General features: G+C 38.6%; 1 protein-coding gene and 1 long non-coding RNA gene across 2 annotated transcripts; one reads left to right on the forward strand and one right to left on the reverse strand.

Annotated features, from left to right (window-relative positions):
• Positions 1-2,016: 2,016 nt before the first annotated feature.
• LOC110188054 (uncharacterized) lies at positions 2,017-2,861 on the reverse strand. The gene is made up of 3 exons (XR_015271007.1): positions 2,815-2,861; positions 2,573-2,701; positions 2,017-2,514 (listed from the first exon to the last, which is right to left on the reverse strand). It is a non-coding gene; the product is annotated as an uncharacterized LOC110188054 (long non-coding RNA).
• An 8,422-nt stretch (positions 2,862-11,283) lies between these two features.
• LOC110187968 (uncharacterized) lies at positions 11,284-11,756 on the forward strand. The gene is made up of 2 exons (XM_020957488.2): positions 11,284-11,307; positions 11,363-11,756. Exons 1-2 carry the CDS (start codon positions 11,284-11,286, stop codon positions 11,702-11,704), a joined length of 366 nt encoding a protein of 121 aa, XP_020813147.2. The 3' UTR covers positions 11,705-11,756.
• The last annotated feature ends 2,307 nt before the right edge of the window (positions 11,757-14,063 follow it).

Raw genomic sequence — 14,063 nt, forward strand, 5'->3', positions numbered from 1 at the left:
GCCCCAGATACAGATGCAGATACGGGTACATGTGCGGATACAGATACAGATGCCGGCAGACAGATACAGATACAGATACATCTACGGTCTGCAGACAAAGCAAGCGGGATTATGCCTCCAAACTACATACGAGTACTTCAGAGTGTGTGCGTGCCTCACGTAAGATTTAATCTTTATTGATTTATTTTGTTAGATTTTAATTTATGACACCGAAGTAGGCAATCATTTTTTCCCCTCCCTGTCTCCGCCGGGGGTCGGAAATCAGGGAATAGGGGAATTGGAGGCTAGAGCTTCAGTGGCCCAGCTGTGCCAGATTCAACGAGATAGGTTGCAATTTGCATTGTGGGTGGATTAATTAATCAAGACACTGTTGCCAGGGCCATGCAGCAGCTAATCAATTATGGATTTATTCGAGGGAATTTAGATGGGATGCTGGCCTGCCTTCTACCCAACATTCTTTCCTCAAGTCTCAGGAAAAGTAAAGAAAAAGAGTGGAAAAATCAATATAAGCTGCTGGCATTTGATATGTCACTTCTTGCACCCAGATTGAATTATCAAGTTAATCCTATTTTTAGCAGTAGAAACTATTTGCAGGATATCGAAACTTGAGACTGTCGCTACAGTTCTAACTCTCCTTCAACGCAGTTACTTTCAATTTGGAATCCCAATAAAGCACCTGTTCCGATTTCCCGCTCAACGACAAGCACTTTCATCGAGTTGCAAACTTTTCCCCTCCCCCGCTGCAAGTTCCTCTCCTGCTCGAAAGTCGAGAATCTTTGGATCCGGTTGCCGGAGGCTGTGGCAACTTATCAGCCGCCTCCCGGCGGCGTCATGGCTGACAGCCCTTACGGGCAACCTTTCATTTGACATTACCCCCAAATCCCGGCAACCAACTATTAATTTCCCCTCCAGCTTCTGCCACGGGGATACCTTTGGACTGGGCCAAAGAGGAAAATGTGAGCCACACACACAGAAATGTTCGTGTAATTTGCTTTCCAGTTAAGTTAAAAGTTTTCGCCCGAGCAGAAACCGTTAATCAAAATTAATTACACATAACCTCGCGCCATTCCACCCCTAAATCCCCCCCTTCACCCGCTGGAAAATACTTGCCACCACGCCCACATGCGACATGCAAACGAAGACAAGAAAAAAGCCGAAACAGCAATTGTAATTTACTTTAATGAGCACATTTAGTTGGCCCACAAGTCCAGATGGTCGGGCGGTGACAAAGGAATCGGTGTCCGGGGTAGGAGTGTGCTACGATTGGATCTAGGGATGGTAAGTATATAGAAATATGATATTTATATTGTAAAAGTTTCATCATTTCCATGGTTTTTAGTTACGAAATCTAAGCATTATGGAAATCAATTATACCATCTGGAAAGTGTGTTGAAAAATGTATGCGTTAACATTTTGTGAAATGTAAACAGTCAGAGGATATTTATTTCTAAGAGCAACAAGCACTACTTAGTAGCTTTACCTTCGATATATCGTCGCGTTATCGATTGTTACCCCTAATTGGATCGGAATAGAGAAAGGGGACCACCAGGAGAGGACATAGTATTGTCGTTAGCTGGCCATTGCCCAGTTGTGTAATTAAAGTTCGCATGACCGGCAATTGCATTTTGAATTTGAAACGGGCCGATGGACGCGCAACGCACTTAAGCAGGCCCCGCCCCTCCCACACACCGCCCCTGGGTATCTACGTGCGGCCCACTCAAAGACATCAGGCCATCAACCCATCGACCTCCCCTCGCTGGGCCCCGACTACCAATCTGCAGGCGTATTGTTCTCATGTCCAAGTTCCCGTCCCCATGTCCGTCCATGTCTCTGTCGCATGTTCTTGGCATTTAATGAGTGCCTGTCTTGTCGCACACGTAAAAATATAATGCCAAAGTATCGATTTTGTAATCGTTTCATTACAATTTATAATTATAATTGTGTCATTACCTAAGTTAATTTAAGGGAAACGTTTACATCCCAGGCCTGGCAGTCATTACAATTAAAATATAATTATTTTTCACCATGCATGAGGAAAGTCTATTTGAATATTTGAATATAATTTTCAGAATTACCTATCTCTTAAAGTATAAGTTTCTTCAATGTTAATTGTATTGTAAATTTAAAATAATTTGTATTGAAAATATTTAAAATCAAAGTATGAACACATAGTAAAGCTGCTAGAAATCCCATATTATAGAACTTGAATTTTAAAATGAGGTCCCGATGTATTTGTTAGTTAGGGAAATATCTTCCTTAGGGATAGCAAAAATTATTATGCACCCTATTCCGATTTCCTAGAACACATTGCGTTTTCTTTCAGTGAACTTTATCTTTCTTTTCCCCTTTTCAGCCGCTGATTCCGGACTATTGATGTGTGGCTTCTGTCTAAGTCGATGTCTGCGTTCGATTCTCCGTCTGCTGGCGGGTTTTGCTGAGCTGGCTGAGGCCCAGGCCGGGCCCGGAGTCTCTGGCGATTGCCATTTTCGTATGCACGGCATGTATTTAAGTAGGCTGCGGGTAAGTGGACATTAGGGGCATTCTGCGGATGCTATGTAGGCATATGTGCGACCTTATATAGAGCAGGCGACTCGACTTGACAGCCACTTGCCATTCTCCTCGAGTGGCCAGCGAGGAGAAATCACCGAGAATTCTATGCTGAAAATAGCTATTGACGGATGTCTGTTTCGGATCGGCCTCTCTGCAAATGAACATAAAAATGTTCATAAAAATGTTCATTGTACAACATGGCTGGCTCTGCAGGTAGAAAGCGTACAAGATCTGAAATCTTTAGTGTTTTGAATTATGACCTACGTGACGGAGGTATCTCTTAAAACAATCACATCTAAAAATATCCATGGCTTACTTAGAACCGATGGGTTGTCATTTTTTAGATTTGTATAAAATGTTTTGATTTATGTAGAAAAATATAATAAGCATATTTTGTTCATGTCAAGTAATGCCTAAATAAATCCATCATAAGGTTTTCTTTTATTTTAAAGGTTAAAGTTCTTGTTCAGCTTCACCAGGGGAGATGATATAGACGTCCCCGTTCCTCCATAGATTTATATTCGATTAACTGTTCTGTTCACCCATAGCTAGTTTTGTCAAGAAATTCTTTGCAAAACAAAAAATGCATTACAATTTTATTTATAAACTGATTTATTAACAAAGACATTAATTATATAAACTTTCTTTTATAATATTTTTAGAATATATGTTAATTGTGAAGTATAAAAAAAAACTAAAATATTAAAACATAAAATAATTATGCTGTCAAATAATTGTTTCCATTTTTCAAAAACTTGATGGTTTTATAATGATAAGTGCCCACTTTGGCATTTATGAGTCCAGTTTGATCATAATATATCTAGATTTTCTCTCATTCTCTTAGTTTATTTTTTAATAAAGGCCCTCTTATTGGTAGTATTTTTTTTACCTACAAAAAATTATCAAAATTGAATATACAAACAATTTTAATTTAAGTTTAAGTATAAAAAAAGGTCATTCTGCAATACATAGCAAAGTTGAAGAAAGACATATTTTTCAAAAAAATTCTAAAACCTTTTTAGTGAGTTATTTTAAGTATTCTCAGACTTGATCCGTTAAATTAAAACAGAGTTGAATTGAGGAGTCATCCCAATGGAAGTATCCGAACGACACTCTGGGGAGGCATCGGAGTGGCCATATGTTTTAAGCGGAATCGCATGTGCAGGACGGATCTGCATCTCCACCTCCGTCGCATCCGCATCCGCAGCAGAATCATCATCATCTATTTACAAGTATTTGCTGCTGCTACAATTTTCAAACCATTTTTTTTAACGACTTGCGGTTTATGGTGGGTCGGTTTTGTTAGGTTTGGATCTGGAATGGGTACACGGTATGGGCATGGGTCTACAGTTTCGTGCGGTATGCCACACATGGACTCCCTGCCCCGATCCCAGTCCCCGGCCTGCTGCTGCCGGTGCATTCATGTGGAAATGAGTGCAGCCAGCACACAAAGTTGCAGATACAGTAGAAAAAAATCTGATCTGCTCAAGTACTAGTATAAAATACATTGTAGTTTCAGGGGAAACCTTAGAAGGTAAATTTTTATTATCTATAAGCAAATAAAATTTATTGCTTTGTTTAAATTATTAGAACTAAGTATCTAAATTGTTTTCGATTATAATTAGAAGTATGAAGAAAGCCATATATGATATCTATACTCCCTTTTCGTGACATTTCTCCCAGTGCATGGGAAAAAAGGAGAAAAGCAAACAAAACCAAGCCTCGCAGTGGGAAAACAATGCTGCTGCTTCTGCTGGCGATGGCGACTACATAAGTGGTAATAATAATTCCGCTCAAGAGGCGTCGCCCGGCGTTTCATTTCAATGACACACAAACCAACAACGTCTGCTGCTGCTTCGCTTCTGCTGATGACGATGGTGGTGACGAGGGGCACAATGAGGAGATCGGGGGGTAGATGGGGAACTGGAGGCTGTGAGGCTGGGGACGATGATGATGAGGCCGCCGCCTGATGATGCTGCTGACGTGAATGGCAAAATACTAAATGCTAGGTGCAGCAGCAGCTAAATCCGTGTTTTTGTCATCGGACGACCCGCATCGTCTAAGCCGCACATTGTACATATGATCCGATATGAGCCCCATTCGAAGGAGATAACCCCACAAAGGCGGATAGCAATATGGAATGACAACGAATGTCGAAGGCTCTATCGGCATACTTTTTTGTCGAACAATGTGATTCATGCTGTGCCGAGGGATTTTAAGAACTTCTTACAATGTTTGTTAACAATAAATCAAACTAAAGATATTCTTTTTAGTTTACTTGCTACAGATGGTATTGAAATCTCGTGATTTTTTATTAGGAAGCACTTTCTTTTGCCTCAAAACTAATTGGCCTTAAATTACTTAAAAGAGCAATTTAAAAAAATTCCCAAACTCAAATAAAAAATTCCCCTCGTAAGTGTTTCGTTTAAGCTACTCAATTTTGCTTGGATAATTTGTTGCGGTTCAAATTAGATCTCAGTAAATCGCATTTGAATATTGTGAACTGTTACGAACTGTCTTTAAAAATTCCTAATAATCAAATATACTCGAGAACAGACAATTATTTAAATTGTAGTATATATTTACTTAAATAGTTCGAGTAATACGACTTATAAACTGAATACAAATTTAAGTTTTTTGATGGAACAATTAACCAATCCAAGCACAAAATCTTTTACTACCCCAAATACGTATTACTTAAAATGTAATTATATGGAACCCCCACACTAATTTTATAAATGTAATTTATTTAAATAATACTTTTTATGTTTAAAGAAAAACTTTCTATGATGAGTTATATATACTCATTAAGATATTCTTCAAAAAATGTGAAATATAAGTAATATAGCAAACGGATTATATTAGTTTAGATTTAAATAATAATTTTAAAAGTCACCATGTCATGGTTGCTTCCTCCAATTTACTGGAAGTGTATTTAAATGCAAGGGCAAAAGAATATTTCCTTCCCTCTCCCTTTCATTTTGCGATGGCTTAATATTGCGTATGCACGGCTCGTCATTCATTCATTGCCCCAACCGACTGTCTATTGGTCGGTGCTCCTCCATCCTCCTTTCTCCTTCCTCCTCCCTCCATCCGCCAGCCTGCAATGCCCCCATCCCAACCCCCCCGGAAAGCGCCCTTCGGCCCCTGAAAATCCAACGTCTGCTGGTGGCTCCTTTGATTGCATTGTCTCGTCATGGTCTCGAGTTCGAGTGGTTCCTGGCATCGCATTTTTTAGCCCAGCCGTTTCCCTTTGCTTTTTATAGTTCTCACTCACTCCATTGTGCTGGCAGCCCCTCAATGTCTCTGCTCCTACTACCCCTTCCCATGGTTCCAGGGGTGCCGTCATGGGGGTGATACTTGGTGATAAAATATTCCACAGAAATTATAAGGGATATAAGATTAGAACTCGTAATATTAATTTATTATTATTATTTAATTATTATTTAATATTTTATTTTATTTTATTTTATTTTGTACACTGTAGGCAGAAGTTACAAACTTAGGCTACAGGGATCGGCCATAACAGCGGAGATTTTCGGCCGGAATAAGGTTTACATGATTTGGTTAAATAAATATAGAGGGATCTTATAAATGTATTAACAGTTAATTGCACATGGATTATTTACAAGTAACAAATGACAGATATTTTATGAGGAAAGTGATTGGTTTATATACGGTGTAAAAGATTTGCTGATTTGAGGAAATTAAGAATTAATTGGATGTTAGCAAAATTAGGGTTGAATAACTGATCAGTAAGTTTAATGTTTGGGAAGTTTGATCTATGTGTTTGAAGTGCTGGACAGTCGTTAAGGATATGGGAGATTGATATTTTTTCGTTGTTACAGAGCTGGCACTGATCGTTTGGTGGTTGTGAAAAGCGATGTTCGTGGGTGAGCCTGGTGTGGCCGAGTCGAAGACGGATTATTTTGGTGATCTCTCTTCTAGGTAGGTTGAAGGTTTGTATGTAGTCAGCTATGCTTAGGGCATCTGGGTTAATTTGTTGATACCACTGCGATGATTTCTGCAATATTTTTAATTATTATTTATTTTTTTTATTATTTAATATATTATAAGATATTTCATTAAAACTAAATCTTAGCTTAATACAATTAATAACACAATAAGAAAGTATAATAAAAAAAATAACAATGATTTAAACAAAACAACTTAGAAGAACTCTCCCATTAGCTACCATTTCCTAAAAATATTAGTGAATTAATTATAAACTTTTGGTCAGACTATATCGAACACCTAAATTTAATATAGCCTCCAATGCATTTTGAGTAGTCTTTCCTTTGAAAACATTCTCCACATACGCCCCTGGTCGTATTTCAACGTTTTTCTCGCTGCCGCTCACTTGACATACAATTATGTTGATGACATTGTTGTTTATATGCTGCCGCTGCTTCTTCTTTTATTTCCCCGCTGCCGTTGTTGTTGTCACTTCCTTCAACTGCAGCAGCAACAACAATGCGGACAATTTTTATGGGCATTCTGGGGCTGCGGCATAAGTATAGGCCCATATATCTACCGCTCTCTCTCTCTCGGGCGTATCTGGCATATCTGTCTATGGCCATGACTGCATTTCTTGCGCCCGGTAATTGTCGCTGGATGGAAAGGGTATATGGATTTTAATAACCTTTGAGGGGGGAAAAGAAATGAATTTAAGGGGTATGTAAAGCGATCAGCAACAGCAGCCCATGCGATCTAGCTCACTGTCTAATTCCATGCAAACTATTTTATCAATTTTAGAGTTACATATGTATGTATGCATATCTAGATGAGTCCTTTTCCAAAAGGCTGCATTATATTACAGGTAGCATATAAGTCGCAACGGGACGGATTTAATGAATCTATGGTATTGAAGTCAAAGGAATTCTAGGAATATGATTAGATAAAATAGATACATTTGCTGTTTTCCGACATATTTTTCTCAAATGTGAGATATGTCTTTATCTGTCTCGGAATTAAGATATTGATATTATATAACTCTTATAACTAAACTATGTATATACGTATATAGAGCATAATCTATGGTGCTCCAGATACCTTTCGAATTTCAGAAACACTTAAAATTGAATCTAAAAGTATCCAATGCAATTATTCAGGTGTAAATTGTATTTTTTTGCGGTATTTCATTGTTTAGCATAAGTTTTGTAGTTTTTCTTATGTTTTCAAAAACACCTAATGATTCTAATCGCAATAAATTTGTTTATTTTAGACATTTACACACATAGCTTGATAAATATTGATTTATTTCCTAAGATTTAAAAACAAAGTTTTTCAAATGTAAACAAAACCAGATAAGAATACCTGATTGATTTAAGAGCAAAGTGAGGACAGAAAAAGTTCGGTGCTTTTCTACACCTCCAGTAAAGGTTTATTCACTTGACCGATATCGATATTTGTTTAATATTTTGTACATTGCAAGTGTATACCGAATTCGGTTCTGAAAAGTTTCTTACAAATCTTGTATATTAACTATTATAAAAATGTTTTTAATTTGTATGTTGCAATGGTGTTTATCTTTTATATACATACGGAATCAGTGAAATACATTCTAATTATACTACGTTACAAAAATACATCCCTTTCTGAGCTGTCAAACACTATAGTTAACTTACAAACTGTTCCAATCAATTAATCCTATCTCTCCGTTTTAAGGCCCACGAAAGTGTATAAAAAATATTTAATGAATCGAAATGCCGGGCTTTATGAGCTACTGTTATCGTTTCATTGCCATAGCCAGCATCTCTAAACAACTCAACGGCGGCTGTCAGTTTAGCAGTTTTACCCGTTCCGCGGCCTTAATTAAAAATTCTTTGGGTGTCAAATGGCCCGCTGAAGAAGATGTAGAAGTAGAAGTAGATGTTGTTTCTGTGGCTCTAGGGTTTCCCTTTTGACCAAGTGCAATTGTCTCGACTGCCCGGTTCTCGTCGAGATGCAGTGTGTGTTTCCCCCTTCAAGGTCTCTCGGCCTGTCATCGGCGTCGTTGGCCGTCGTCTTGCTTTGTTCGTTCCGAGAAGCGACCGCATAAATTATTTCCTTTGATAGGAACTTCTAAGGATTCCATTCCTGTGAGCTGATCAAATGATGTAGATTGAGCGCAACTGTCGCCGGAGCAATTAACCGGCTTTCCGCTGTGCTCCCCCAAAGTGATGACCCGCAGAAACCTCGGATTGCGTTTAATGAAGAAAAATGAATTGCACCGATGATTCGACAGATTCAAGTTTCCGCTGGGGAAAGTTTAGCCTAACCCCTCCCCCACGCCTTGCCGAAGAAAAGCTTTATCTAATAAATTTCCACCCAGCACGTAACACGAAATATGCGTGTAAATTTCAGTTATTGATTTATGGCGAGGCATACGTTCACATAGATATGTATGTACGGGCATGTGTGGAGGGAAAGCATTTGTATAAATACGCAAAATAATGGCATCTCCAATGTGCGAACTTCCCCTGACCATAAATCAAGATGAGCCCGGCCAAACAAAGCGATTTTTCCTCTCCCCCTCGCGAAAATATACGTTTGTATGTCTGTTCGCTTGAGTATTTCAGCTGGCCCAGCACAGCCTTCTCTGGAAAAGTTCTATTTGATTTCGTATTAGAAGCAAAACTGCTGAGCTCACATAAATTCCGCTTTTAAACGAAAATTAGTGAGGAGGCGGGAACACGACCGGGAGCGGGTGGCACCGGAACGGAATCAGCCCGAGAGATTAAAGTTGGCAACGTGCTACAGTACGTGGCTGGGAAATCATTTTCTGGCGAACATTTTCTGCCATCTCAGCTCGACTTTCGAGCAGGACGTGGAAAGTTTTTTGAACCGAAAATTACTTGGGCAAATATTGCTTTGTTCAATCGCCGCCGCAGTTTGGAAATTATGAGGGAAAACTTGCAGGCGGAGCAATTAGAAAACTTTTCCCCGGACAACTGTCTCAGATGGTTTGAGAAAACTTCTTTACTGCACTCAGGAAATAGAGGTTCTCAAATAAGAAGGGATTTCAAGCTAAACTCATACAATTTTTTAAGCTAAAATAATATTAATTTTCTAAGATAAAAAAGGGAAAGAGCTCTTCTGGATTTCCAAAAGTACACCTAATTATTATCTAAGTATATTTCTGTTGTATTTATTGTAAATCACTCTGTCTACTAACTTTATCTTAACATTTAATTTATCTAGAACTTTTCTCTTTGAATTTTGTTGACCCTTTTTCCCCGAGTGATGAAACAGGGGAAAAAATCAATAGAGCACTTAAAGACAAAGAAGCTGCTTTATGGCCAGCGGATTGAAATTGAATTTCCCGCGAAGACAACCCTTCTCCGGATCCGATCTGAGGACTCCTCTGTTGACTTTGCTGCCTTAATGAGATTCCCTGTCAAGGCTGAGCGCATGCCCAACGCCCTTCCCGAATTCGTTTAATTGCACGCGCGGCCCGTGAAAGAGACCCTGTCTAGAGGGACTGGAACTTGGACCGGGAGCGGGACTACCTGCCCTATAGAGTACTCCCATCCCGAACATATGGCGTTCCAACATACATATAGCAGCCCGGCGAGTGGCTCGTAAAAAATTATCTCTTGCATTGTTCCGTGGCACGGTCGGGGTGCCCATAAAATCCCAGACTCGCAACACCAAACATCGAACACCGAACACCAAACCCGACCAACAACTGGCAGCCAACCCAAGCGATCCGGCGACGTCGGCATAAATCACTAGGAACTTGTTAATTGTGCGCCTATTTATTAGATGCATTTGGTTTTTCGGGAAAATTGAGGTGGTAAGTGATAGGCAGACACATGCCGCTAAAAGGGGGAAAAACAGACATCGAACAGGTGACTCTGTGTGTGCCAGTCTTCGATAAGATATAAGATATATTATGGCAGAGCCATGGGGGTTGCAGTTCCAAGTTCCATGCCGAGAAATCAAAGATGCCGTTCCCGAGAATTTACTTCAATCAGTCTTTAGTAAAATCGAAAAGCTTTCACGCTTCAATCAACTCATGGAAGATGTGAAAATTATATTAAGGGTCTTGGTAGATGCATTTTATTAATACTAATAAATTGAATGAATCTGAAAATACTAATGATTAAATAGAAATGAAACGAATTATGTAAACTGTATGAGCGGAAAATAAAGACTTCAAGAAAAAATGTTCGAAGAGAATAACTTTTCAGGTATTACACTCTACTGTTCTTGTTCTTTTAAAATGAAATATATTTTGTAGCTTAGTAAATTTGTAATAGTTCTAAAGAATACCCTCGATAACATGCTAGAATTTCATTAATGTATTAAATTATTAAAAATATTTAAACAAAAACCTCGAAATCCCCTTGAAAATTGCTTTCTACAATGATCAAAGGCCTTAACTAGGATGCAAATTGCTCATTGTACTTGAATATACATATATTCAAAAAAGTTATTGTTCCTATTTTATTACTTCATAGAATACAATTAGAATATGCTTTTATATTCCAAAAACAATACAAATAAAATGAAAACAACCTGCACAAGGTTTCACTTTTAAGAAATTAATAACATATGGTTTTATTGATATTAATATGAGTAATCCAAGTTCAAAATATTGCTTATGCCAATGCGGTTTCTCCACTTTTAAACTCAGTTACTTTTTGTTCTGCATCCAAACTTGTTTTGCTAAGCTTTATTCCGGCGAGTAATCAGAATATTTTGACGCTTCTCGGGTAGTTGCAATTTGGTGGCAGATAATACAACATCATGTCTCCCAAAACAATCGCCGTGGTGAGTCTTACGATATGAGTTAATGATTTCCATATGACATTACATACACTTACAGTGGATTCTAGTTCTGTGGATTAACTCTTTTGAGCTGACAGCTGTGTTGGGAGGCGGATACCAGATAAGTTTATCGCATCCTGATGGATCGGCCACTCGAAGGGAATCGGTGGTGGTGGACCCCGAGGGAAATGCCCAGATCGATGGCGAAATCCGTCAGATCTTTTCAGGCCCTCATGAAGGTTCCTTAGTTGTCCTTTATAAAACAGGACCCGAGGGATATAGGATACGATACACCTATACGGCAGGCTCTGAGAAATCCTTAACGCCGACTATGGCTAAAAACGATACTTTTTCGATAAAAAGAATTGGTGTGAATGCGCTAAAGTCATCTGTTGGTTGAACTGGATCCAATTGTTAAAATAAGCAATAAATTAATGGAGTAATTAGAGAAACGTGTAGATGTGCATTATAAAAATGGGGAATGTGAATCAATATATTGGTTTCTGTTCTGATTCTTTCAAGCCAGTCGAAACAGGTTTTATACCAAAATTGTTAAGATGTGTGTACTATGAGTATAATTTTATATGGCGTGAAATCAGCTTGTTGTATATAATTAAGAATCATATTTGTTTCTTGGGAGTTGTACAATGTAGCTCTAGCTGGCATATAATTACTTATGGTTTAGCTTTCATTAGTAAAAACCTGAGGATGAAGTCACCGATTAATTAACATTAGAAAACATATATATTTTTCCTACTCCAAGTTGGCCTTTTGTACTCTTGCCAGGTATACTTGATGATAAATTATATAGAATTAGTTTCTATATTATTAAACCCACAACGTTCGAGCCAGGAACCCAAACACACCCATATTCTCCTCCCCTAGATTAATGTATTAGGCAGCAATCCGAACCATTTGAATCAACATAAGCGGCAACAAATATTTATGGGCAATGGAGCGAATGTTTCCATTTCGAAGCGTTTATTTATTTGTGAAACAACTTTTCCAGGCAAATACAGACAGACCCACACAATACGTAGTACGGCTGTGTGTGCTTACAAATATACAAAATTCTGTTTCTGTTCCGTTTCGTATGCTATATATTTTGTGTGTGTTTCTGCCATGCCAGCTAACATTTAATGTTTTTATTTGGTTTCGTTAATGACAATGCTCTGTTGCCAATATTGACATGTTCTTTATCTATCCCTGCCTCAGATGTATTTGGGTGTACAGGAGGGCAACTATGTCAATGGCATCCAATTCTATAGTTTATGTCGATCGTGGAGTTTCGATTTAATTATAGGGAATTTCAGCTGTTTAGATTACTTGATGGATTTTTAATGCAATATATAATCATTATTTATTCCGCTTGAGCAATAAATAATAAATGACCCATTAGAATAGATTATAAATCTGGAATTTTTAATAATTATATTCAATAATGATTTATTAGCAATTACGCAAGTGACATGCCTTACATTAGTCATGGTAATAACCGTTAAAATAATAAAATTAAATGTAAACTAGAATATTTTATTACTAGCAATGGTAGGATACATAAAACCCTGAGATACTTTTGCATTTAACTGGCATCCATTAGGTTCTTTTCAAGTTTCCCCCTGAAAACCCCCAGGGTATCGTGCGCTTCGACCAACTTAGTTGGCCTTTCTCCTCGACTCTTGGGCATGTTTGCTTAGTTGGTTGACGATGATGATTGCCAACTGTCGACAAGGGCCGCTGTTGTTGTCTATTTATAAGAATTATATTTGCACTCTGCGGGCCCTGCTGTGCTCATTTGTGTTTTCAGCACTCGGAGGGGGCCAGACATCCGCGCACATGCGATGCGAGCCCCAATTACTACTTCAATAGATACTGCCATGAATTATCGATAATTGCCTAATGCGGTTATCAGCGGCAAAGGCGCGTAACTATCTCCATCTGGCAAGGAGCAGGACTCCGCCCAGGTGCACTGGGTGGGCAAACGTCCATTTGAAATTCATAAGCTCATTAAATTTTCAGCAGCCAGCCAAGGCAATCAGCAGTCAGCAGTTTCCCAGACTGGGCAAATACAATTAAAATGCCATAAAGCAAATTAGCCAAGACAAACTTTTCATATTTAGCCGCGAGCTGTGCAAATTAGATGCGACAAGACAAGGTCCTGAAATGGGGGCTGTGCGGGGTTTATGTATCTCGTATTTCAGTATTTCTGTATTCCTGGGGCCACGGCGACACTAAAGCACATCCTGCGCCTGCCGTAATTGCCAGGCGGAGCGGCACTCGTGGCTGCAACTTCAGCAAATTGTTGGCAATTATGTGGCACAAAGTAAAGTAAAACACAGTGTGACAGCCAAAGGAATGCGATGGGGAATACTTTGGCCAACTGTGGACGAGGGGAAAGTCCCTTTGATGCTGGATTTCTATGGCTTTGGTGGATTCTCAAATCATATCTGATCAGTTTTGATTAGTTTTGGGTTTATTTTGGGTAACCTCGAGTTTTTGTGCAATCAAATACTCTTCTTAAACACGTTATTTTCAAAAGAATCTTAGCATTACATTCTCGTAATCAATTACACTTGAGTAAATGCATTTTTCCATTACATTTTTACACGATTTCTTTTACATTAACTACCCTTGGTATATGCCTGTTCCCCTTAATTTTCCCTTCAAACCAATTAAGATTACAATCTAAGGGTATTTTAGAAAAATGAGTTCCATTCCAAAATCTCAACTCCTGACCCGCCTCACCACCCCTCGTGGTT

Source organism: Drosophila serrata, unplaced genomic scaffold, assembly GCF_035046125.1.
Source record: "Drosophila serrata isolate PLE 108 unplaced genomic scaffold, ASM3504612v1 contig_228, whole genome shotgun sequence".
In the NCBI taxonomy this organism is placed as follows: Eukaryota; Metazoa; Arthropoda; class Insecta; order Diptera; family Drosophilidae; genus Drosophila; species Drosophila serrata.

What these genes read in the sequence shown, in the direction of transcription:
- LOC110187968 (XM_020957488.2), top strand. Translation starts at nt 11,284, where the DNA reads ATGTCTCCCAAAACAATCGCCGTG. An exon ending in CTCCCAAAACAATCGCCGTG is followed by an intron (nt 11,308 to 11,362) that starts GTGAGTCTTACG and finishes ATACACTTACAG; the next exon opens with TGGATTCTAGTTCTGTGGAT.